General features: G+C 37.8%; 5 protein-coding genes across 5 annotated transcripts in view; 2 read left to right on the forward strand and 3 right to left on the reverse strand.

Moving 5' to 3' along the window:
* Positions 1-1,319: 1,319 nt before the first annotated feature.
* On the reverse strand, positions 1,320-4,880 carry LOC120279319 (putative disease resistance protein RGA3). The gene has a single exon (XM_039286241.1). The coding sequence runs from the start codon at positions 4,878-4,880 to the stop codon at positions 1,320-1,322; it is 3,561 nt and encodes a 1,186-aa protein (XP_039142175.1).
* Positions 4,881-9,015: 4,135 nt separating this feature from the next.
* On the reverse strand, positions 9,016-9,782 carry LOC120279334. The gene is made up of 3 exons (XM_039286260.1): positions 9,587-9,782; positions 9,366-9,449; positions 9,016-9,278 (listed from the first exon to the last, which is right to left on the reverse strand). The coding sequence occupies exons 1-3, from the start codon at positions 9,780-9,782 to the stop codon at positions 9,016-9,018; spliced, it is 543 nt and encodes a 180-aa protein (XP_039142194.1).
* Positions 9,783-10,802: 1,020 nt separating this feature from the next.
* On the forward strand, positions 10,803-13,258 carry LOC120279342. Its single transcript, XM_039286271.1, has 5 exons — positions 10,803-11,301; positions 11,521-11,663; positions 11,846-12,163; positions 12,229-12,536; positions 13,162-13,258. Exons 1-5 carry the CDS (start codon positions 10,803-10,805, stop codon positions 13,256-13,258), a joined length of 1,365 nt encoding a protein of 454 aa, XP_039142205.1.
* Positions 13,259-16,384: 3,126 nt separating this feature from the next.
* LOC120279366 lies at positions 16,385-18,727 on the forward strand. Its single transcript, XM_039286294.1, has 2 exons — positions 16,385-17,266; positions 17,372-18,727. The coding sequence occupies exons 1-2, from the start codon at positions 16,385-16,387 to the stop codon at positions 18,725-18,727; spliced, it is 2,238 nt and encodes a 745-aa protein (XP_039142228.1).
* Positions 18,728-19,978: 1,251 nt separating this feature from the next.
* The window catches only part of LOC120277212 (DNA-directed primase/polymerase protein), a 37,850-nt gene continuing 31,239 nt past the window's right edge, over positions 19,979-26,589 (reverse strand). The window contains exons 10-14 of the mRNA XM_039283969.1: positions 25,631-25,754; positions 23,023-23,130; positions 21,526-21,591; positions 21,174-21,439; positions 19,979-20,304 (exon numbers count right to left, since the gene is read on the reverse strand). Coding sequence (XP_039139903.1) covers positions 20,218-20,304; positions 21,174-21,439; positions 21,526-21,591; positions 23,023-23,130; positions 25,631-25,754 — 651 coding nt within the window. The 3' untranslated portion in view covers positions 19,979-20,217. The remainder of the gene's footprint in view (positions 20,305-21,173; positions 21,440-21,525; positions 21,592-23,022; positions 23,131-25,630; positions 25,755-26,589) is intronic.

Consider the following 26,589-nt stretch of genomic DNA (forward strand, 5'->3'; position numbering starts at 1 on the left):
TTATTTGAAATTAATTTCTAATTAAATATTAATTAATAATAATGAAATAAATATTTATGTTTTAATTATTTTATAAATAATAATTATTGAAATAAATATTAGAAGAAATATATTAAAAAATTTTAAGTACGGAATGTAATTAAAAATTATTAAAAATTATGTCCCCAACTTGCCTTTTCCAAAATAAACAACACGGTGTGTAAAATAATTCAATAAACAGATTTCCATCAAAAGATACATGCCCAAGCGTCATTTGTGACTCCATTTTTATACAAGAAAATTAAAAAAAAAAATCATGCAATCCAAACTATATATATGTTTTGGCCACAATTCACACAAAAAAACACAATAACAATAAATAAACATCAACCAAAGCCAATATAAAGCTCAGCAAGCATGAATTCTACAATGCAACATGAGTGTTGAGATCGATCATGCAGTTAGATCACACACACACACACCAGGACAAAAAGCATAAACAAAAAAAGAAAGAGAGTATTAAAATCCAGGTGAAACAGTTCATAAAACCAAAGAGCAACAATATAAACACAATAAATAAATACTAACTTCACTCCACCTAATCATAACAGACTCATCAATCCAACAAAACCCGAGAGTTATCACAAACATTACTTTCACCCAAAACAAAACAATTTCACGCAAGAACTTAAGACAAGAGTTCTTGATCCTGACCAAAATCAGTCTTGAACTCAAAAAGTTCAGGAGCCCTATCCAAAATCCATATATATCAACTATGTTTTCATATATAGCAACTTGTTATCAATCCCTAGAATCCATACTTCAGTCAGAAAAAAACCACGCACCAGGAAGGGATTCTCCTATAAACATCATAACATGAGCTAAGATATGCCCTAATTCCATGACTCAAATTTGTGACAAATCTAATAATACCAGCCACTCAAAATACAGAGAGGGACCGGACCCTTGCTGAACAGATACTGCCAGAACAAGAAATTTTGTTCATCAACACTCTTCTGATCCATAAAAAGACAATGCTTGCTTGATTTCTTGCCTTCTGATCACCTAAAGAAAGTTGAGATTGATCAACATCTCATTAGAATTTAAAACAAGACTTCACAGAATCTTAAGAAAAAGATAACAGTATATTCAATAAGGAAAAAGATACAAACTAAAACCATTATGAAACTCAAAAGAAATCATGACAAGAGTGCAAAAGATAACAGTATATTCATAAGAATTCAAACTTTGGATTAAATGAAATGCAAGAAGTATCAGAGAAACCGGATAAAACAAACAAAATAATGTATATATATATATATGAGTTCTTGCAAATGAAGTCAGCTCCTCACAATCTTAGGAACACATAGTGAAGCATTGCCAGTATCTGATTCTAGGAGGCCCGGGCATTGTTGAACATGTAGCGAAGTTAGGGAACAGAGCATATGCAACCCACCCAATGAAGTCAGCTCCTCACAATCTTTTAGTGTCAAACTTTCAATGGAAGTCAAGTGTGCCAGCTCATCAGCTGATGGGAAGGAAGTCATATGCTTGAGCTTCTGCAATGACAAATGTTTGAGCCTGGTGAGACCTCTCAGGCACCTACTGATCCTGTGCTTGGTCATGAGCTCACAATCTGTGATGGCTAGATCAATAAGAGACTTTGGTAGGAGTGCACTAGCAACGCTACTGCTGCCTTCGTCTCCATCTTCATCTTCAGAAGACGGGATCAATGCCAACAAGTTGGGGCATGAGCAGATGTTAAACACTTTGAGTGATGGGAGTACCCTCAGATCCCCGAGTGATGTGAGCATCACACAGTTCTCAATTCGAAGCTCCTGAAGCCGTGTGAGTTGGCTTAGTAACTCTCCCGAGGGAAGTGTTGTTATGCAGTAGCAACCAGCAAGAACAAGGTGAGTGAGCAACATCAACTTCCTAATGCAATTGAGCAGCTCGCTATCATCCACAAAGCAGTTGCCAAGATGGAGCTGCTGGAGACTTGAAGGCAGTGGTTGAGTCTTTCCATCAATGGAGTACTGCGTTTTGGATGTCAGCTTCTCAAGGATGGCATCATGTTTCCTTGATAAACTCCAGGACTGGAGACTTGCCACGAGTGTTGATGATGATGATGATGATGGTTCTAGAGTAAAACCCCTGGCTTCCAAGGACTGCTTTACTCTTGTAAGTTCTGCCATTGCCCTGTCATTGTTCTTAAGAGATTCTGTGATTCTGACTTCTTCCTCAGTCAATGGTGATGGTCCCCTGTCAAAGCCAGCCATCATTTCTTGTGCATAGCCCTTTACAAGGTCTGCCTCAGTTAAGATAGCCAATAAACAACAGCCTGATAGCAAAAGTTTCTCCAGATTTAATGGGAGGGGAGGGAGGTAGCGGAGTTTAAAACAATCCCTAAGCTCAAGCTGACGGAGTTGCGGAATGCACTGCCCGATTAGTGGTAGGGTACACGCCCACTGGTTGAGGATAAGAACTTGCAGGCATGGAAGAGAATGCCGTGAAAGTTGCATCCAAATTGGAGGCCTCTCACCTGCATAATGGCAGATCTCAAGGTCATTGATCTGATGAGGTGGTTGGAGTTCATCAAGCACATTCTCCGCCGGATCACTAGTAATAGCACTACAATAGCTGTTCCATTCAAGACACAGTTTATAGAGGGATGCCTTCTTCTTCAAATTTGCACCGGCGGCCATTTTGCTCCTGTGCACATTTTCAAGATTGCTAATGCGAAGCTCACCACCAAGCTTGTTCAATTTCTTCAACTCTCCAATCTTGTGTCCTTTTGTCTTTGTGACGCTGAATGCAGGCAACTGCTGGAGCGCGGTCAGTTCACCCATTTTACCAAACCTGTCAAGTGTTGCAGCATCCGACATTATTCGTCTCAAGTTGATCAGCTTGCTGAGACTGCCAGGCATAATATCGGCTTTGAAATTCATCAGATCCAAGTACAGCAGGTGATATAGTCTACAGACCGATCGAGGTAACCTTTTCACTTGCAAGTCGGAAAGGTCCAGCAGCCTTAAGTGTTGCAGTTCACCGATCGATCCAGGTAGTCGATCAATGTGACATGCTGCCAAACGCAGTACCCGTAACCTCTTCGTCTTCTTCAATATCTTGCCGAGAAGGTAACTGTTTCCAATGCCTGATGACTTGCATGTGACAACAAGAGTTCGCAGGTTTTTCAGTCTGCAAATATTATTCCTGTACTCCATAAGTATGTCCATGTCAATTCGAAGATGCCTAATAGTGGATGGAATTTCTCTTATTGTGTCATGCTCAATTCGAGTGCATACATCCTTCGTAACAAAGTCTGCGACATCATGCATCATATCATCCAGTACAAATAAACCATCATCTCTGCATTGAAAGAAAGACCTTGACACCAGCTCATTCAAATAGGCACCGGCAACATCTTCCGCTGTTAATCCGTTCTTTTCTTCAGCCAAATCAATTATTAAACCTTCTCCGATCCATGAATGAATCAAGTAATCCCGAGACAGAGCCATGCCTTTGGGAAATATGCTGTGGTGAGCGACACACCGTTGCAGATGTTGGGGCAGACGTTGAAAAGATACCAACTGGATCCTTATGACATCTTCGAATGAGTTGTCGCTCCACAAAATCTCCTTCCATTCTTCAGCTTCAAGCATTTGGCTTAGCATCCCTGCCACCGCAAAGACAGCCAAGGGTAGCCCACTGCATCTGGCAATTATCTTCTCAGCTACAATTTTTTTGCCTATCTCCAGAATCAGATCACGATCATCTGGTGTTTGGATATCAGCAACACCAAACACAAGTCTGTTGAAGAGTGCAAAACAGGCTTCATCTTCCAAACCCCGGAGAACAACAGGATCCATGGTGCATGTAAACATCTTGGTCACCAATTTCATGGGGCTTGTGACTAAAATCCTGCTTCCGAGCTGGCCATGTCTCAGAGGGGCAAGGACCCTCATCCATCTAACTTTGTTAGCAAGTTCTGTGGATTTCTCATCATACCAGACATCATCCAAAACAATCAAAAACTTTTTCTTTCTAATATGTTCGCTGAGTAGTTTTTGGAGCTCGACCAAGTTATTGGTGTCAGGGCGGGCTTGCTTAGAAGCTAATTGTATCATGCCAGTGGTTATACTGACCTCATCGAAATCCTCAGGTACATGAACCCACAACCTCAGATCAAAATGCTGACTGATTTCTGAGCGATGATACACAGATTTGGCGAGAACAGTCTTGCCAACTCCTTCGACCCCAATAATAGGAAGGATTTCATAATTCTGCTCATCCTCATCAGCATCACTGATTGGTCTTTGATTACTAGCCGGCATTGGATGCGTAATTAGAAGCTTTGTTACATGTTCTATCTCTTTATCTCTGCCAAATACTTCCTCATATAAATAAGAGGTCGTGATAACACGAGCATCAGCATTGGAACTGTCTTCACCAATATCATCGGCGCTGAGCCGTGAGATACAATTATCTGCGGTGTAAAAGATCTGCTCCAACTGCTTGACAACTTCTTCCATCTTTGACACGTATTGAACATGAGAACTGCAGTAAGAGTAAAAGGAGCGCATGTATGCATGTTGTTTGCGAAGCACTAGTTGTTCCAGACGTCTGTACTTGTACTCATCAAGAACATCCTCAGCTTCGCAGATAACATTATCGATAAACCTCAGGATAATCCTCAACGACAGGTTATGCACTCCAGAACGTATCTCAGCTGTTTGTTTGATAGCTCTGATTTTGGGAAGTCTTTCAATCTCTAAATTTTGCACCATGGTCTGAACCTTCTCTTCCAGGATGAAATGAAAATCTCTGGAGAGGATTGACCGAACCTTCGCTTCCGAGATAGGGAGGAGATTGTGGAGAAGTGATGGCAAAATTTTGGCCATTTAGAGTTTCTGAGAGGAGGAAGATAATGAAACCTAATCACGCATTAGAAACTATATATATATATATATAAAACCCTAGATGTCAGAAAATAATAAGAAGTATGGCACTTACCGCTGCGTGCGTGCGTGCGTGCGTGCGTGCTCGAATTGGATGGAAACTGCTATTTGAGGAAGGACGAGGACGAAGACGATGGGCAAACGTGCGAACGAGGCAGAGAGAGCGAGAGAGAGAGAGAGAGAGAGAAAAAGGCGCTAGGGTTTGATAAAGGGGTCGCGCTTTTGACCGTTGGGTCGGTGGTATTTTCGTAATAAAAACCATATTTTGTAATTAAAAAATTAAAAGCTTATAAGTTTTAACAAGAAGACAGCCATATATATATACCTCTCTAAGCAATAGAGAACGGTGTTCACCCGGGATTCTTATATTATTCTTATACTGTACATATACTGTACATCCGGGTTCCAGTACTGTTTAGTACTGTTTATATTCATAAAAAAAGGACGCTTGTCGTCTATTATTCAAAAAAAAAAATAGAAAACGGGAGAAAGAAAGCATGGAAGCCAGTGAAAGAGGATAGCCTTACCTCTCTGAGCAATAGAGAACGGGAGAAAGAGGGGAGAAGAGAGAAAGATTCAGCAATGTTGATGGTAATGGTGCCATCTATCAAAGTAACTTGACATTCTCAAAACTGTCATTCTTTCCTTCTTTTGTTGTCTCGATATCTCTATTTTTCTCCAATTCTACAGAGTTCATATTATACTTCTTCTTGAATTGAGTGAAAATTAAGAATGACAAATCTTTTCTATTTTGGTACATGTTTCATTTACTATTTTGGTGGTGGCCATAACTTAATGATACTATAAATGAAAGCCAACCTATGACTTGGTGTGGACCACTAACTCACTTGGTGGACTTTAAGTGAATCAAACCCATTGTTTTGTTGTGTTTCTAAAAGACATTTGACCTGAGGTTTGTATTCATTCTAACTTTGTACATTTCACTAAGAAGAAATAATTCATCCCTGGTCTCCACGCTTGTGTCATTGTCTTCACGCTAGTGTGTTTCCTATAAGCAAAAGACTTGGATTCTACATTACTATTAGTTTTTGCTAGTTTTATATCATCTGATTTTGTATGTATGTGGGTTCAATCTTTGTTAACTTTTGTTTAGTCATCTTATAAAATAGAAAAGAATGAAATAATATTGAATTATTTCATAGTTTCGAAGATGACAAAGGAGCCTGCATATTGACATAAAAGCTCAAGCCCATACTCAAGACCTGCTTCGAAGAGCCCAGACCCGATGGAGGTTCAATATTGATGTGATTGTTTTTTGAGTAAACAAAACAGTAAACATCTCTACTCACTTTATGGATCCTGAAGCCGTAGCACTAACGTTCATAGGCTGGTTTGTGATTCCTCGCCTCAACAAGTTTGTGAGAAGGCCCTCACTATACATGGTGTAGTCACTAAAGATACCATAAAATAAATTCATTGATTTCAAAGACCAGACCATTCCAAGACTTGAAGCCGTGATACGGACTGTGCAAATGACTGATAATTCAAACCAGGTACTGTCCTAATTGGTGAAGGAATTCATAGATGTTTCATATGAATTTGAAGGTATGGTAGAAGAGGCGGAATATGAACATCTGAAGCAACAATCAATGGGGAAAGATAAGAAATCTTTGACCAAAGGTGCTTCCAACATTATTTCTACCTGGCACATGAGCAGGACCTTGAAGAGACTACTTGACAAAGTTTCCAGTATAAGTGATTTTTATGAGAAACATTATCCACCTGGTTCAAATAGTGCATATGCTACTTCCATCACCAGCTCATTTGACCAACTACATCCCGATGAATTTTTGGGGAGAGACGCGGATGTTGAAAATATAGTAAATTCTCTGACTGAAACTGGAACGCCGAACAACTTTAAAGTTGTTGTCATCATTGGTGTTGGAGGAGTTGGCAAAACAGAGCTTGCCAAGTGCATATATAACCGCCACAACAACAATTTTGGACTTAAAATGTGGATCTCCTTGCCATGAAGCAACTTTGGTGAAGCTAGGATTATCAGAAGCATGTTGGAGTTGACTCCTGGTGGTGCCCTTGCTAATGATAATGTGGAAGCGCTCCAGAACAAGCTGAGCACTCGTGTATCCAAATAGAAGTTTTTGATTGTTTTGGATGATATTTGGTATGATGAGAATCAGTCCCTCATCCAAAACCAGGACAGACGGGGAAGAGTGAGTTTACCTCCGGATAAGTGTGATCAAGGTAGCATGATTTTGATCACGAGCTCCATGGAAATAGTGGCAGAGTCATACAGTTGTGTCAGTCGAAAGATGACACGTTTATTATTCAAGGGTTTGAATCATCAAGACTGCTTAGATATCTTCAACAGGCATGCATTCGGTGATGATGGTCCTGATCAAAGCGCTTATGATGAAAATCTACCAATGATTGCCAATGAGATAGTAACTGAAATAGTTGATAATCTAGAGGGCATACCTTTTTTTTTTTTTTTTGACAAAAGAGCACAAGGCTAAGAAGAAAAAGAAAAAAATAGCAGAATTAAAAGTGTACGTTGTGAAGCACACAGATCTCTTCAATCCAGGCTGGACGGTCCAGACCCCGGAAGAAGAGAGAGAGTTGAGGGTTTGATCTTCCATAGCTAGCAAGAGCATCAGCAAAACCATTAAACTCATTGGAGATGGTTTGAAATGAAGTATTCAGGAACTTGTCCAGGATGCACCTTAAAGTCCTGTATTCAATAGTTACATGCTAAGCAACACTGGCATTGAACTGTTTCAGAAGACAGGCCATCCCCAGGCAGTCGCAGTAGATTCAATCAGGCTTTCATCCTTTAGCAATGCAAGTTCTAAAGGCGAAAATGATAGCTACCAATTCGGCCTGGATTGGAGAGCAAGTTAGAGAGCTCATTGAACCTACTGCTAAAATACAATTTGAATTAGTGATGATAGAAAACCCAGACCTGCCAGACGAGAATTTGTAGACCAAGAGGCATCAATAAAAATACAAATGAAACTTGAGTTTGCTCACAAAAAATCACACTCCCTGATGGATTGTCTGCTGAACTCAACACAGAGAGACCAAGCCCTAGGGATGATAACATTAGGATTAAGAGGCTCGTTTCTAAACACCAAGTTGCAGCGTTGTTTCCATATGAGCCAAGTAACAGTGGCAATGAGTGCTTTAGCCCAACAATCCCTGATCTGCCAAAGCTGAGTCCCAGAATTGAGCAAGTGAATCATAGAAGAGTTTAGACCAAGTTTATCAAAGAGTTCCTGCCAGCAGTGAAGGATTTTTGGGCAACTCCAAAATAAATGATCCATAGTTTCGGGATGTAGCCTGCAAAGATTGCAAGGAGTGTTTGGGCCAATATTCAAAGTATAAAGATAAGCATTTGTGAGGAGCTTGCCATGGGCCATCTTCCAAACATGTACTTTGATACGGGGAATGATGGGAAGATTCCAAATTTCTCTCCAACCAATCCAAGACTCATCAAGAAAAACACCTCCATTGAGGTAATTGTAGACCGAAGAGCCAATGGATGCAGTACAAGACAATTGATTCCATTTCCAAAAAAGAGGTTTCTCATTGTTAATTTTGATGTCATTTATGCAATTCCAGTCCAAAGAGGTGCCAAACAAATTTTCCATAATAGCAGAAGGACTAAATTTGTTTTGAGAAATTAAGTCAAAAAGCTGAAATTTATTCAAGTCCAAGGACATATTGAGGAAAGTAGGTTTAAGTGAAATCGGAAGATCAAAAATGCATGTGTCCTTCCAAATATCAACCAACTCAGGGTTACAAGAGTGAAGTTTGATGTTAGACCTCACAATTTTTGTAGAATTGCAAATAGATTTGTAAAACCATGAAGATTTTGAATAATTTGTTGGATTCCAAAGATGCTATTCTCTGTATTTAGACTTGAAGATATTAACCCAAATTTTATCTTCAAAATTCAAAATGGCAAAGATATTTTTCGCCATGAGAGAATGATTCACAATCCTAAGGTTCCGAACACCAAGACCCCCAAAAGTTTGCTAAGTGTAGTAACTGCCCAACCGATTGAATGGAAACCTGAATTATTGTTGTTAGTCCTACCTCAGAGGAAATTATGAGCAATCTTTGAAATGGAGTTCAGTATTGAAACAGGAAGGTTCATCACAGAAAGAATGTAGTTTGGGATGGTAAAAACAGTACTATTAAGGAGAGTAGTCCTACCAGCAAGAGAAAGAGAGGAGAGGTTCCAAGTTGAAATAACTTGCTGGGCTTTATCTGGCATATACGACAGCTGGTTGATAGACAGGTGTTTTGGAGAGATAGGGATGCCGAGATATTTAAAAGGAAAAGTTCCCAATTTGATACCTAGAATTCTAGAAATAGCATTAGAAAGCTTGCGGTTACACCAAGAAGGGACGTAGATAGCAGATTTCAGCAAATTTGGCTTCTAACCAGTAAGGTTTTCATAAAGATTAAGGCATATGAGACAATATCTAGCCTTATGTCTAGAAGCTTTGGTAACAAGAATTAAATCATCTGCAAACATTAGATGATTAAAATTTTTGGGAAGATTAGCATTAAACCCATGAATCATGTCAAGTTGAAGGGCTTTGTTAAGGATGGCTGTAAGGTTCTGGGAAACAAAGATAAAAAGAAGAGGAGAGATGGGTCACCCTGCCAGACTCCTCTACTACTCTTAATCCAGATAGTATGATGGCCATTCACAATAAAGGAAAAAGAAGAAGAAGAGAGGCAAGACTTGATCCAGGTAATCCAAATTTCAGGGAAATGCATCCTCCGAAGGGTAGCAAGAATAACAGGCCACTCAATAGTATCAAATGCCTTTTCAATATCAATTTTGTAAATCATCCTAGGGGGAATACCAATCTCATTTTCTAAACTATGGGTAATCTCTTGGGCTGCGATAATATTATCAAAAGTGCCTCGCCCAGGGATAAACCCAGTTTGTTCGGGACCAATAAGGTTGTGGATCACTAACTTGAGGCAATTAGCAAGCATTTTAGTGATAATTTTATAACAAACATTGCATAGAGAAATAGGCCTAAAATCAGTGATAGAAGAAGGATTGGATTTTTTGGGGATCAAGGCAACAAAGGTTTTACCCCAAGATGTGGGTGGGGGATGACCAAAATTGAGAAAAAAAAGAGATTGCTTTAAAAAGATGATCTCCAAGCAAATTCTAGTAAAACATGTACAATTCAACATTAAGACCGTCAGGCCCAGGACTCTTACCACAGGGCATGGAATTAAGTGTTATGAACATCTCTTCCTTAGTGAAGGGCTTGGTCAAAACATCTCTATCCATATCAGTAAGAGTGGGCAAGTCATCAGGTAAAGCATTGAAGAGGAAATCAGTGTTTTTATCCAAAGAAGAGGATCCGCCTTAACTGGGAGGCAACAAGTTCAGAGTGTGTTCATCAACCTTCAAGACCCGCCTGAACTGGGAGGCAACAAGTTCATGGATCTCTCCCCCCCAGATCTCCATAGGAAGTGGTAAATCTGGATCCTGACTGCAGCGGTGGAGAGCTTTTCAAAGGCTGGTTGGAAACTCTCCGATACAAGGGGAGAGTTGAAGAATTCTACCCACCACTGTCCAAGGCCCGCCCCATAAAAGTCGATCCTGCATTTCAGAAGATTCGCATTTAATAAAATAGAAACCATTAGGTAAATCCGCGACAGTGAAAGAACCAATTCCTCTCCAAGCATCAGCCAGTGCAAGCTTTGCTTGGTCAAGAGGGAGCGTTTTGCCCAGAAACTTAGCATAAAGGGAAGTCTGCAGCTATTTTTTGCATGGAGCCAAAGATCATTGTTGATAGTGATGAAGGCTGAAGACGAGTTTTTAATTCTCTCAAAGTGATCCTTTCGAAGATGAGGCGGATGCTCAAGGAGATCAGCTTTTGGTCCAACAATGACGACGTTTGCCCAGGAAACTCCAGGAGAGAGTCATGGCAGGGAGGGAGAGGAGATTTTGGCCCCAGGGGGCCATCTAGGAGACTCGGAGAAAAAGGAGGTGGAGGTTTGGTGAGTCCCAGGATAGTGTATGAGAAAGAGGGCATACCTTTAGCGGCAAGGGAGGCTGGAGTAATGTTGAAGGATATTCGTGACCCGCAAGACTGCCACAGAATTTGGAGTAACATCATTCAGGAAGCTACTAGGAAATCATTGACATGGAGCTACTGGATGCTGCCCCAACATATACAGCAATGCATTGTGCACCTAAGGTTGTACCCGAAAGGTTACAAGTTTGACATTACTACTTTGGTTCTTTCATGGATGGCAGTTGATGTTATCATTCACCAAGAGAGAAGTGAAAACCTCAAGGCCAAGGGGCGAGAGTTCTTCAGTGAAAACCTTGAGGCCAAGGGACGTAAGTACTTCTACAGCTTGGTGAAAAGATCTTTCTTCCAAAGACAAGAATCGTAGGGGATGAGAACAAAGAGATTCCCTTAACGGCAAAACATCTGAGCATTAAGGCAAACTACCATAATCAGTTCAATGAAAAAAATTTCAAACTGAAGAACCTCCGGACATTGTTCATTGCCTACAACAGTTCAAACAATTTAGTGTTGCAGTTCAAATAATTCAGTTGATCATGATGTTCTTGAGGCCATTTTAAAGAAGATGAAGAGGCTGCGGGTGTTGTGTTTGCCATCCTGTGTTATAAACAAGTTGCCTGATTTAGTTGGTGTGTCAAAGCATTTGCGTTTCCTAGATCTCATGAACTCCTCAGTCAGCCAACTACCAAAATCGATCTACAGTGTCTATCACCTATGGTATTTGAATTTAAACAACTGCAAGCTGTACCTAAAGATCTGAGCAAGCTTATCAAACTACAGTATATGCTGTGTGATGGCATAACCCTCTCGATGATTTTGCACATTGGTAGACTAACTTTACTCTGAGAACTGAAGGAGTTCAATGTCAAGAAGATGAAAATGCACAATTTAGGCCAGCTCAAAAACATGGACAATCTTAAAGGGGGACTTCATATAAAAAATATGGAGGCTGTAGGCCATGCCAATGAGGCTGAGGAAGTAATGTTAAAAAGAAAAACTCAGCTCAGAGAATTTGTTCTTGAATGGTCCAATACTCAAACAGCTGCTGTTCCAGAGCATGTATTTGAAAGGCTGGAACCTCATGATCAAATTACTAAGCTGACAGTCAGAGGCTATGGCGGTGCCCAATCTCCTAGTTGGATGTGGAAACAAAACTGCAAACTAGAAACCCTGGTGCTTGACAACTGCTCCAAATGGTGTACCCTTCCACGACTTGGCGTGTTTATACTAATCTTAAGAAACTAGTGTTGTCTGGCTGTGGTATTGAAAACTCCGCTCCGGCCAGATGTCTCCAAAACCTCACTTCCCTAACTCATCTGGAGTTATCAGAATGCGCGAGCATAACTTTTCTCCCTTCGGAGGAGGTGATGAGGCGCTTGAGATCACTTGAAAGTGTGATTCTTTGCGGTTGTGTTAATTTGGAGTCTGTTGGGGGTTTACAAGTCCTAGCACCAACTGATGGCTCCGGGCCTCTTGAAACCTTGCAATCTAGGATTGCCAAAGACTTCAAGATCATTTGCATCATGATCTCGAACTTCTCATGCAGGTTTGGTTTATCTTGTATGCAAAGAGCTTTGTTTTGTGTATTATTATTATTTTTTAATGTGGATGTATTAATTTGGCATTGGCAATGCTCTTCTGATGATTTTTTTTTTTTGTATTTTCTGCTTGTTGGAAATATAGTACCACATCAGTTGTGTAATAGAGGTGTAATGGGTTTATATATAGGTATAGGGGTTGAGCTACTTAGTCTTGAGACTTTTTGGGGTAAGACTCCTAAGCCCATATAGAGCCCATTTAAAGGCCACTAGTACCAAAATATAAAATCTAACATGGTATCAGAGCAATATAGTGGACCCCAATATATATTTACACAAATGGTGTACAAGTCCATGTGTGTAGGACCTCTGAGACACAAAGTAGTGTACAAGTTCTGGTAAACATACCTCTGGTGTACAAGTCTGAATAAGTTTGACCGAGTTGAACTTGAGGGAGGGTGTTGGAAATATAGTACCACATCGGTTGTGTAATAAAAGTGTAATGGGTTTATATATAAGTGTAGGGGTTGAGCCACTAAGTCTTGAGACTTTTTGGTGTAAGGCCCCTATGCCCATATAGAGCCCAAATAGGGCCCACTAGTACTAAAATATAAAATCTAACACTGCTGACAGATCCAAGTCTGATCATGTTATTCTGGCCAAGAATCTGGTGTTATTGCCGAGGAATGACAAGCCCAAAGAAGGAACTGGAGAAGCTGTTGACATATAACATGGGTTGAATTCCCGCTGCCGAGTATGTCCATTTTTGCCCACATGCATTGTAAGCTTCTTAATGGTTTTTATTGTTTTGCCTAATGGGCTTTGTGATCATTTTTTTCTTTTTGTGTTCGATGGGGCATGTTCTTTTTTATAGCTACTTCCGTCTTTATGATTGCCTCAGTGGTATAATTTGAATCAGTAAGTACTTGACTGTCAACATCAATGATCTTTATTTGTCATTTCACTATTGATGTTTTTTACACTTATGGATGTTTTCTGAATATTTATCTGTTGTTATTGTTCGCTTCAATGATTATGTTAAGGAGGATGAAACTGGTAAATTCTTATCCTCAGTGTCATTAGTTGAAGTGTTCTGTTTTTCAGCTATTGCCTCTTTTTCTGCTGCCTTTTCTTTGATTTGTGTGTCTATGGTGTCTTTGATCTGTGTGTCAAAATTCTTCATTTGTCACATTATTGCCATCAATAACGCCATTGGCAACAATTGTCTCACTGACAGCTGCTGATTCAGTTGAGCATTTTGCTCTATTTGTCTCTTCATTTCCGAACTCTGCAGTCATTGCATTTTTATCAGACACTTCCTGGTTGTGCTATTTTGCCTCAGAATTATATTCTTTTACAAAATTTTGACCTGGTTCTATCAACACAGTTTCTACCGCTGATTCTTCTTCCAATGATTATACTTCAAGATCATTTTCTGTCTTCTGGTTGCTTGTTGATTATACACTTACAGTATCACCCTCTTTAACCTGAAGCACCAACAAAGGCACTGATTTAGTGTTCTAGAAAATGATTATGGACTAACTTGATCAATAAATATGCTATAGTCTCCTCAATATCCTGATTTGTTACCAGCAGTGTATCTTGGGTCTTAGTTCCAGTTTCTTTTTTCTTTTTCTTTTTTTTTTTCTTTTTGTGGGATAAAATGACCATTTTAGTTGGAAAATGCAGTCACCTAAGCTCCTAAGCAACATAAAACACAAAACAGTTGAAGAGAGCAAATCAGGCATCTTCTTCCAAACCCCCGAGAACAACAGGATCAGTGGTACATGTAAACATCTTGGCCACCAATTTCATGGTGCTTGTGACCAAAATCCTGCTCCCGGGATGATCATGTCTCAAAGGGGCAAGGACTCTCATCCATCTAACTTTGTTTGCCAATTCTGTGGATTTCTCATCATACCAGACATCATCCAAGACAAGCAAAAACTTTTTCTCTCTAATAAGTTCGCTGAGTAGTTTTTGGAGCTCGTCCAAGTTCTTGGTGTCAGGGCGGGCTTGCTTGGAAGGTAATTGTATCATGCTAGTGGTTATACTGACCTCATCAAAATCCTCAGGTACATGAACCCACAACCTCAGATCAAATGCTGACTGATTTCTGAGTGATGATACACAGATTTGGCGAAAACAGTCTTGCCAACTCCTTCGACACCAATAATAGGAAGGATTTCATAATTCTGCTCATCCTCATCAGCATCACTGATTGGTCTTCGATTACTTGTAGGCATTGGATGCGTGGTCAGAAGCTTTGTTACATGTTTTTTCTCTTTATCTCTGCCAAACACTTCCTCATATAAGTGAGAGGTCTTGACTACACGAGCATAAGCATCAAACCTGTCTTCACCGATATCATTGAGACGAGAGATACAATCATCTGCAAAGTAAGAGACCTGCTCCAACTGCTTGACAACTTCTTCCAGCCTTGATGAGTGACGAACATGAAATTACAGGAGTAAAAACAACACACACATGGGTGTTGTTTGCGCAGCACTTGTTGTTCCAGATGTCTGTACTTTCACTCATCAAGAACATCCTCAGCTTCGCAGATAACATTATCGATCAACCTCAGGATAATGCTCAACGACATGTCTTGAGCTCCAGGACATATCTCAGCTACTTCTGTGATGGCTCTGATTTTGGGAAGGTTTTCAGTCTTTAAATTTTGCACCATGGTTTGTGTTAGTGTTTGATTGAAGTATGTTGTTGTTGCTGATAGGAAGAGAAGATTGAGAAGAATGTGTTGCTGTGAAGATTGACAGTGATTTCAGAGATTTCAGAATGGAATGTCTTCAGAGGGTAAAGTCGTCTTTTCAGATATTCAAAAGTCTGTTAAAACAGTTATGTTTTGGCTGGAAACAAATCAAGGGCTGTGATTTAAGTTGATCAAAGAAAGAGTGTGAGTTCTAGGCAGCTCAGCTTGATAGAGAAATGGATTAAAGGGATCAACGGCTGAGATGAGTTAATCAGTGTGATGAAGCTTAGTTCGAGGCAAGTCGAGCTACGCGTGTTATGTAACTAAGCTAGTCCATTTCGTTTTGGGTACCCAAGTTTAGCTGCATTTGACTCTCTATTCTTCCTATTAGCTTCTCAAGTTTAGCTGCATGCTTTGCTCTATGGTTTAGGGATGCCAGTTCTAATTTTGCAGTTGTTCTTAATTAGAGTTTTAGAAAATGCACGCAAAAATGATCGATGAGGAATTTCGTGCAGTGCTTGGTGACAGTATTGGAAACCCAGAACTGATGAGGAAAAGGGTGTGACTGTAGGCTATTCTTAATTTATGTCATGACAACTTTGTGTTTAGTGGAGGCAATATATGATCAAAGTTTTTGTTCTGATTTGCAGATTGAGGAAAGAGTCAGAAAGAAAGGTAGAAATTTTCACAAGTCAAAAACCGGGTTCTGTTCTTTCCTTCAAAGTCAGCTTCAGAGAGTGAGAAATCATTACTAACTTCATTGAATATCAACTTCATTTCGATGCATTTATTACCAACTTGTTACTTTGATGCCAAGTATAATGATAAAGCATTGGGAGACATTTCTCTTGCTGTAAGAAAGATGATATTGTTTATATTTTCAATTCATGTCTTGAAACATATGAAATTCTCACTGCATTATGTCCCTTTTTTGTAGCATTCATTGTTCTCAATGCCACCGAAATTAAGTTATGCTGATGTTTAGTTGTCTCCACTTGAATCATGCCAAAGAACATATATATATATATATATATATATATATATATATATATATATATATATATATATATGGCGAGCCAATCACCGGAGTATCATCAATTGTTTCAACAATTTACTTGTATTTTCTTTACAATAAGATCCAATGGGATGCCGAAATGTTCCGTTGTCTCTAGAGTATTTATATATCTATGTTCTTGCAGATACCTCGGCATTCAACAAGTGATTTTCCCTCGCATCTGGATCTCTTACATTAAGGCTTGTCTTGAAGCTACCTCCTTTTCTATTCTCTTGAATGGGAAGCCTTCCCGTTGGTTCAGACCCTCCCGTGGGGTCAGACAAGGGGATCCTCTTTCACCCTACATTTTCATTTTGGTTGCTCAAAATCTTACTGCTATTATGAATCATGCCCAATCCCTTGGTCTTATCCCAGGTTACTCTAATTTATTGACTCATAACTTCAATCACCTTATGTATGCTGATGATCTGATTTTGATCACCACTGCCTCTAGAAAGGTTGCCAGAAATATTGTTACTTGCTTAAATCTCTATGCTCAACTCTCTGGCCAGGTTCCGAATAAGTCTAAATCTGAGGTTTTCCTTCCTCATTGGTTTAACAAATGGGTTTCTACTCGTATCTGCTCTATTCTCAAATTTAAGTTAGGCAAATCTCCTTTTACTTACTTGGGTGTGCTCATTTCTCCTAAACGTCTTGTTGTTGCTCATTTTGATTTCATGGTTAACCGGCTTAATGCTTCTGTAGCCAGTTGGGGTAAATCCAAAATTTCTAAGGCTGGTAAGTCAGTCTTGATTAACAGCATTCTTATGTCCACCCCTATTTATTATCTTGCGGTGTACCCCATTCCTGACAATGTCCTTAATAAGTTGTCCATGATTGCTAGAAAATTCCTATGGGCTAACTATGATCATGGTCAAGGGATGCCTATGGTGAATTGGGATACTATCACTCTGAATAAGTCTGAGGGGGGTTTAGGCATTCGACATTTACTTAAAGTGAAGCACTCGCTCATGGCAAAGAATCTTTTTAACTTTCTTAATAAACATGATGCTCTCTGGGTGGAAATCTTACATTTAAAATATGGGGATCATAATTTTTGAACTATGAAACCTCCGCAGAACTGCTCGGCTTTTTTCCGTGGCCTTTGCGGCAATGCCAATGTTCTTAAACCTTTCTTGTGGATTAACTGCCTTAACCCAACTATTACTTCCTTTTTACATCATCCTTGGATTTTTGACATTCCTATTGCATTTAAACCGGTTTTCTTTAACATGGATCTGCCTGTTGAGGATCTTCGCATTAGTGACTGTTTAATTAATTGTAATTGGAATGTGACAGCTCTTAATCTCATGTTTGGTTCCAATTGGAACTCTCCAATCTTGTCTCATGGTAAGATTAGTGTTGATGGCGTTTCTCACTGGGTTTGGTTTCCGGAATCTCATGGTACTAAACTTTCTTCTAGCATCTACAAGTTTCTTAGCAAGAACCCATGCTGTGGGCAGCAGTGGATTGGCTGGTCTAATATATGGAAACTTTGTGTTGCTCCTAAAACTAAAACCTTCATCTGGTTGTTGATGCATAACAAAATTAAAACTTATGATTTTATGTATCGGCTAAACCTTGGTCCTCCTGACCCCTGTGTGTTTTGTGGTTTGGTTTTAGAAAGCTCTGATCATCTTTTTAAATATTGCCATGTTAGTGTTCGGGTTTGGAAGACTGTTGAAAATCTCGCTGATATTACTGTCAATCTTCTCAATTTGGTTGATGATGGTGTTTGGCTTGATTTTAGTTCCAATGGTAATTCTTTATTTTTGGCTTCTATTATTGCTGCTACTCTCTGGCAAATTTGGAAGAGCAGATGTAACTTGATATTTAGGCAGGATTCCTTGGATATCTCCAAGATGGCTAATCTGGTGATTCTCCATGTTAAGGATTTTGCTGTCAGCTCTAATGGTCATCTGATGCGGAATTATATGATGAACAACAGACCTTACCCTGGTGCTTTAGGTGTTTTCTCTGCTGCGGCTTGGAACATTACTACAGGTAAGGGTGGTTTGGGCTTCATGGCTATCAATTCTAATGTCACTGTGTGCTGTGCAGGCTTTTGCCCTTCTGGTCTGGCCGATGGTGTTGATATGAACTTGAAGGCTCTTTGCTGGGCTCTGGATTATATCATTATCTCAAGGGAGTGCTGTTCCAACATCTTCATCAGCTCTGAGGACCTTTGGATGAAGATTTGCAGTAACGAGGGCCTAATTTCTTGGCGGCAGGATAGATCCTTGGATTGTCTGCGCCGGCTTCTTCTTCAGTTGAATCAGCCCCGGATTGATGCTATTCCTCATTACTGGAATCGGGTTGCCGCGGCTTTGGCTGGCCATGGGATGCATGCTTCTCAACTTTCACTCTTTCATATGGGTTTGGAGAAGCCAAAATGGCTGATGAAATTATCTCATCAAGCTGGGTTTGCTATTTAGTTTCTGTTTGTCTCTTGTTGTTTAGTTTGAACTTTGTTTTTCTCCTGTCTTTCTGTTCTGTTTTTTTGTTTATTTGTTTATTTGGTGGTCTGTTCCTGTCTGTTTGTTGAACCTTTTATTTTTTTTTATTAATAAAATAGCTACCCTGGTGGCTCTTTCCCTCAAAAAAAAAAAAACAAGTGATTTTCAGTGGACGTTGCATGGGAGATTGGGAAGACAGCATGACGAATTCAGAATACGGGTACAAGAATTTTCAGATATAAAATATGATAAATGTTGTCTCTCATCCAAGATTCCAAGAAAGGAAATCATGTAATGGCATTACTTCATATGCAAGAGACAATGATGTTCTTCTTAACAAATGTTCAATTAGTAGAAAATGGTTGTTTGTCACCCTAGAACTTCATGTATACAAATAATAATCACAAGTTTGCTCTATCTAAAGATACAAGAGTTTTGTGCAGTTTAGTAGAACTTTATCTGGTTGAGCAAACTTGTTTGGAGGTTGTCTGTACCCATCTGTTCCTCCTTTTTATTTTTTACAAGATTTAATTATATATATATATATATATTTGACAAAGGTACATATATTTGACAAAAGCAAGAAATGTTGTATCATAAAAGAACTATAAAAGGATAAGTAAGTACAATGATACATTAATTACTGTAGTTTATTAATCTGCTACAGATTTATTAACTCAATCAGATGTCACATGAAGCAATTAAAGTTTTACTATATGCACACGCACAAGATTTTTCAGAAACCTAATTGAACTAATAAGCCTCTCTGTCATGTAACCCTTTGGAAAGAAAAGAAATGACATCCTCTTGCAAATACTCAATAAACAATAAATAAATACTACTATCAATCTAGAGATTCGACTCTAGATTTGTTTATGCAACACTCAAATAACAATCCACTACGCTAGACAGTGGTTGTTTAAATACTAGCGTAGTGATTGTTTAAATGAATATTCGATATGTATTTTTTGAAAGCAAATATTGATATCAACGAAAAAAAAATAGATTTTTAACTTTAAAAATATTTAATTTTGACTAATATAAATTAAATCAAAAGTGTGTAAATTGATAAGAAATTTCCCTTGAACCCACATCTAAACATCTCCTAAATTTGCATAGTTCACAAAGCAAGTGGACTCTGAATTCAGTCTCTGTTCAGAACATTAAAACAATGAAAGACAGTGCCAGCTTGAAAGACAAAATAAGAACATTAAAAGAATGGATCTGATGATAACATGATACAGAGTCTCCAGAAAGTAAATTCATGAACTTGGGAATGAGATTTACATGCTGAGATTTTTCGCCTTCGGTATACATTACATAAAGTTATAAACAACAGCTACAGATTGTTTTGCAACAACACTTCTCAAGAAAACAAACAAACAAACACACAATAAGAGATTTTAATTTGCCTCTCATCTCCCGGCCTTCAGCCCCCAAGTTCGAGAAATTTCCAGATCATAATCAGCTCATACATCAACTACGGTTTCCTCGACTTGTGAAACAATTTCCTCAACATTCACCCACCAGCCTAAATCTTCGTTGTCATCGTCATCCTGTGATCCATGGGACATAATTCAGAATTGGCTTGAAATTTTGTTAATCAAATGACTCAATTAAGATGCTAATGTTTATGTGATTGAAACAAGCATGATGGTATTCCCTGCAACTGCTTAATGATAAGTTTTTACCATAACTTGTTTCTAAATGTTCAAATTTGTATTTGTCATACACTCATAAATCCACATTGTCAAGTTTTGCAAGACACATGTTGACTAAATTCAAACCCTAAAAACTTAAATCGATTGGGTGAGAGACCCGGAACCAATATATTTAAATTCAAATTTACTATGACAAACTGACGTGAGATTATTGGTTACTCTGACCAGGCAAAAAACAGAGGAAAAATGTAAAATACTAATTAAAAGTGAAAATTGACAGAATGAAAAAGTAATATACAGAGACCGGTACAATTTTTGCCAGTGTATCATGACAGAATTTACTATTAGGGTGAGTGATTCAGAGGAAAACATAAATGTAATTTGAATATGGTTTACATCATGAGAAATTGACCACCAGTAACCCAAAGCGTTCGACCTAAATAAGCTGATTACCTAGGCCTAAATGTGATGAAAAGTTGTAAAAATGTTGGCATGAATAAACCGTACTTTCTATTAAGATCATAAGACACACATGATAAATAAATCATATAGAGATTTCAGGAGTAATTATTCACAAGAAATTCTAGAGGGTTGGTAATGATCATGAGTTTCTTATAAGAGTCAGCTATGTTATAGCAGATGTAGCCGGTTAGTGTTGGTGTTTGATATGCAAGAAAAGATGAAGAAAAAAAAAAGGAAATGGAAAAGGATGCAAGAAATAAAATTGCATTAAATAGCTGAGCACAAGGATCATGTGTTCAAACCAATTTGTCGAACTCTGGTAAACTTTCCCAGTTCTCAATGCAGTCTGCATATTGCATTGCTTTCTGCCACCAGCCAGTATCCTTCTTAGTGCTTTCAGTAGTAGAAACACTATTATCCTTTGAACTTTGCTCCATGTTAACCTCAGCCACTTGGGAATCAAAATTAACATCCATCATCTCATAATTTTCTGGATGTATTGAATCAAGCACTCCCATACAATTCAGCGTTATATCAGAAGGCAAAGGGCGTAATGGAGAACGATAACCTGATGCAATCATTTGCAGAAAGAAAATTAATGACAAGAGAAATGCCAAAAAAAGGCATGTAACCGTATTTTGTCTCTTCACACACCTCTGCAATCAGGATCATAACATTTCTGGTAATAGCCAGCAACTCGAAAATCAACAATGTACATCACTGAAACAGAAATATATAGTGGTGATTAGTGACCTAGAAATGTGAAACAAGAGTAAAGAGGGGCATCTTGTGATAAATTTTGAATTACATGTTGAGTTGCATCCAGAAAATAAGAAAGCTAAAATCCAAACTTTAACCCACTGGTGACTGTACCATATATTATAAGCGATAACACCTTACATAATAATAACTCTAAACAATCTTGATATTACATTAGCTAGCATTGAATGGAAAGCCGATTTCATAACCATCTATACACAAGATTTAGCAAATTTCAACAGACAGAAATTTTCGTATGCACTATGTGAACTATCGGCATCAATCTGTGTAGTTGCCCGTCGCACTTTCTACAATCAGAGCAGCAGCTAAACATTATCAAAACCATTTCAGGTAGGTTACATTGTTTTTACTTCTCTATTAAGAAAGTCAAGCATAGTGAGAATGATTAACATTGCCATCCATTGTCATCATTCTGACAAGCTCATGTTGCATCTCCACAATTTTCACACCATCAATTTGCATCTTCTTTTAATATGCACAAACACGTAGCTAGCTCTCAATGAGTGAACATTTAGTTCATGAATAGCAAAATATAGCTCAGGTGGCAAAACTGTTAGAATATATAGAAACTTTTCACTTTTTAGATCCTCTCTTGCAGCAGAGTTGGTACATACATTAACAGTAAAATTTCATAAAACTGAGGGAAATGAAAGATTTTGATAACAGATCTGTGCTGACAGGATTCTCCCCCAAAATTTAGTTGAATGTTTTGCAAATCCAATATGCTGCTTCTTTTGAATTAAAAATTGATTGACCAACCTTCAATTACCACATTCAACATCCACAAATCATCAATAAATAGAGCAATAAAAATGGTCAGTTAAAATTGATTTGAAAAGGTATGGCATACACGCCAACAATTCCAATTTAATGTTTCTTTATTTTTTTGGGTACAGTTTACAGAAGCTTCTGCTCCGGTTTCATCTGTAAATTCACTAGGGTAGGCAGTTTAGCTTCAACCAGATGAAACAACAAGAGATGAAATGATGAAGCCAAAGACAGATACGAACATGTAAAGTATCAAATTGTTGGTTAAGATCATCAAATATCAACCAGAAAACCAATTTCTCACATAAGTCTATAATAATCATGCCCCACAACAACTTCAACTCATAATAACCAAGAAAAATGATTTGAATATTTGGCAACTTTTACTTATTAAGGAGTCCAAAGGACAAAACAAGAAGTCTAATTCAGTCAAACCATAAGAATCAATCAGTAAAAAACCTTGCTATCAATATTGCATCAAATAATCAAGAAAACTTTGCTAATTGCTAAGCTATATATGTATTTTATTGAGAAAAAGCTGCATGCAATTAAACAATAAAATTTTAAATTCAAAAATAAAGAAGGAAAACAGATTTTTTTTACCATGATTACTTTTATGTTCTCTTCCGATTCTTTCACAATATCGACTCCTTGACATACTGTAGATCATCAGATTGTAAGCCGAGAACCAATACCAACTACGAATTTTTCCTGGAATACAAAATAAATGTTAGAGTGTAATCTAAATGTTTCAGGAGGTAAACGATGTCAGAGTTTGAGTAAATTATGATGGAATTAATCCAAGCATTCACTGTTCAGTAAGTAACGCCCACAAAGAGGAACTCTTCATGTTGTAGGTGAATGAAAGATACATTTATCTTAAAAATCAGATCAGAGAAAGTTATTTCTCATTTAAGTTATTTAAGCTACCAGGAAAAAGAGCGATTAATTTACTCATCACGCATTAGCTTAAGAAGGAAAATGGATGTCAGTTAGTCTAATTAGAACCATGTATCTGGACAGTATTATTGCAGTTATAGTTATCAAGGGCCAGCACTCCAACAAATATTGGCTTATTGCACCTAAACTCAACCAATTTGGTAAGATGTTCTAAACATTAACATATATAGGATGCTATGTGGATTTGGAACCAACCAAAAAAATAAAATTGTCTTTCTCTTCAATGGGAAATATAAGAAGCTAAAACTTAAAACTTCAAGTGTACCCTTCTCGTATCAGCAAAAAATAAATCAAACTGATGAACGATGCACAATTCAATAGGCAATCAGAAACTTTTTTACATTATCTCCTGAGTGAGATGTACATAAAGCTTTTTCTATGTACTCAGATTAAAGACTAGCTACTCTATAGAAAGAGGCTTAAATTGGTAATGAACAATATCACGAAACTGCAAACATCAGAAGAAAGGGTCTGTCATCATATATTAATCACCCAAACAGGCTTCCCACATATAAATAAATAAGAGGTGAAGTTCATGAATTACCACAACAATAACATCAATAATACCCTATTCTAAACAGGACTAAAAATATTCTTCCCATTGTAATGCATAAAAATTTGGCAGAACTCAGAAGTGCAATGATAGATAGGCCCCAAGGATTCTCCCAAAACCTTTTCAACAATTACAATCGGGTTTCCAAATCACCTTGCAGAAGGTAGATACCTCACCAGCTCGTGAAGAAAATAGTTTATATTAGTCCAGGTAGATGGTGGAATATTCTGGCTAACAATTTCATCTTTTATGTTCTGACCTTTCAAAACATTTTGTTGCAAATATATTAAGACAATGATCGACAGTGGAAAAACCAAGTCACTAGAAAACTAAAATACAATAGAATGTGAAAATTTCCACAAGTATGGACGTCATCAATCCTACTGGCCATCGCTGTGAAAACAGATCTCCGTTGAATTGATTGTGAATCTGTGATCACTGGTTGGATTCAATACAATCCAACTGATTTACAGCTCTAATCAGGGCTTATTACAGTATCAATAACTACCAAGCAAAAGCATTCATGTCAGTGTTAAATGTGAAATTAACGCATTCAGGTTCCATACGAACAGGTCATGTGCTTCATCAAGAGATAACAGTTCATCTGTTCTGAACTACTTCAATGATTCAACATCCAACAATTGCATTGCATCTTGATCCTATACGATGCGATCCAAAAATGCATGAAGACTGGGCTAAACTTCGACGACACACCAGCAATTACCTTCATATATGCTAAAAGCACAATTTTTGGACTTGTATTGAACCATCCCTTCTTGGCATAAAACATGAAACAAATCTACTCATGTACTATCCACGATACGCTATAGATTACTTCTTAGGCACTCATGACATTTAAACCCAAGCTTCACATCTAAATATTCTGATGACCAGGTATAATCAGTTAAAGCGGAACTAAAAGTTATGGCTAAGTTACAAACATCACTCAAGTAACTGTTCTGGTACAGTGCCATTTAAAGGCATGCATTAACATAATTGTCATCATGGAGCAACGGCTGATAAATGAAGCCACAACAACAACCAATAGTTAAACCCAATTGTCATGAAACAGTAAAAGGATTAGTAAAAGGTTCAGCTAGAGTAGCTACAGTAGCTACAGAGATGTGGCAGAACCCAAATGATTTATGAAAAGTTATGTCCAGCCAGCTTCACAAGGCTTCATTTTGGTGATTTATAGTAAGACTTACACATAATGATACAGTTTTCATGTAACAACCTAATATGTAAGAGTGAAAAAGGTTAGAAATTTTTCTTATTGTTGCTCTTCCAACACGAACTACTTGGTTAACTTGTGTCTTAGTAGGAAAGACCTTCACTAGCTCACTGCATTGATTAGAAGATACAACATTCATTCTTCAACAAGTCAATAGTTACTAGGATAATTTACTTCAATTGCTACCATATGTTACAGCCAAATTAACAAATACTGAAATTTGTTGTTTGGTTCATTTGTTTTTAGTTTCACATATCATAGGGCATGGATGAAAATGCCATAAAAACTAGACAAAACCAATACAGTAAGAATTTTGCAAAGGTCAAGAAAATGATTGCGAATTTTACTATGGACTGATCATCTGAACAATATACAGCCATCATTAGAAGTACTCAAACCATCCAAAAAATTTTGCACCAAACAAACACATAAATGAACTAGTTGAAATGTAAAGTTGGCAATACCCAGAATATTCCCAATGGAAGCAATTGATTCTATAAACACATCCAATGCTGGAAACGGTGACCTCCCTGAAAAGTACGTGCCAGGTACATCATGTCTGGCAAATTCTTCTGGACGATATAAATTCTGATCATGAACATGATTACATAGTACATCAGCATAAGGAAAAAAAAAAAATCAAAGGTAAAAAATATCATGTAGAATGTGCCAGCGGGAGAAAACAATGTGGACAAGAAACACAAATAGGCTTTGTTTCATCTTAGCCCTTCCTTTTTTCAATATTTACCGTAGAGGCATCTTACAAAATGCCCAATCAGCCAAAAAATCCCAAACGCATCTTTTGAAACTTAATTTGGCGCTTCTTTATCCGATTTTTCTTATAAAAAATGTGCCATTAGATTTACTCTTTTAAAGCCTATTTTTTCAGAAATTATTATTATTACTTTTAAAATGGTAGGCATTCTTGTATGTTTTTTAAAACAAAAATTTGCATCCTATTCATGCATGATTTTTTTCAATTTAAATTACCACATACAACCACACATAAATATATACAGCCGTATGAACTATTATAATTTTTTATTTTACTTCAAAATAAATAATAACTATGTATTTAATTTATGATTTATTTTTTGTTGAATAACTTGTCTATAGTTTAAAAAACAATAATTGCATTCAAGTACAAACAGAAGATACATCCACCACATTCCTAACGTTATATATTTCTCCCTTGTGTTAGGCAAGTAATTCCATAATGCCCAAGTTGTTTACCCAAAGAGCATATATCCTATCTACTAGAATTAGGATTTCTATACAACTGCATACATATGCACTTGACCTTTGGTTACCTAGCAATGCATCGCCATATAGGCAGAACTATCCTAGTCCAAGCATAGGTTACCAAAAGTATAAAGTTAGCATTGGACGGAAACAAAGACCATATGTCTACTAATAAAAGCAT

This window comes from Dioscorea cayenensis, chromosome 2 (genome assembly GCF_009730915.1).
Source record: "Dioscorea cayenensis subsp. rotundata cultivar TDr96_F1 chromosome 2, TDr96_F1_v2_PseudoChromosome.rev07_lg8_w22 25.fasta, whole genome shotgun sequence".
Lineage (NCBI taxonomy): Eukaryota > Viridiplantae > Streptophyta > Magnoliopsida > Dioscoreales > Dioscoreaceae > Dioscorea > Dioscorea cayenensis.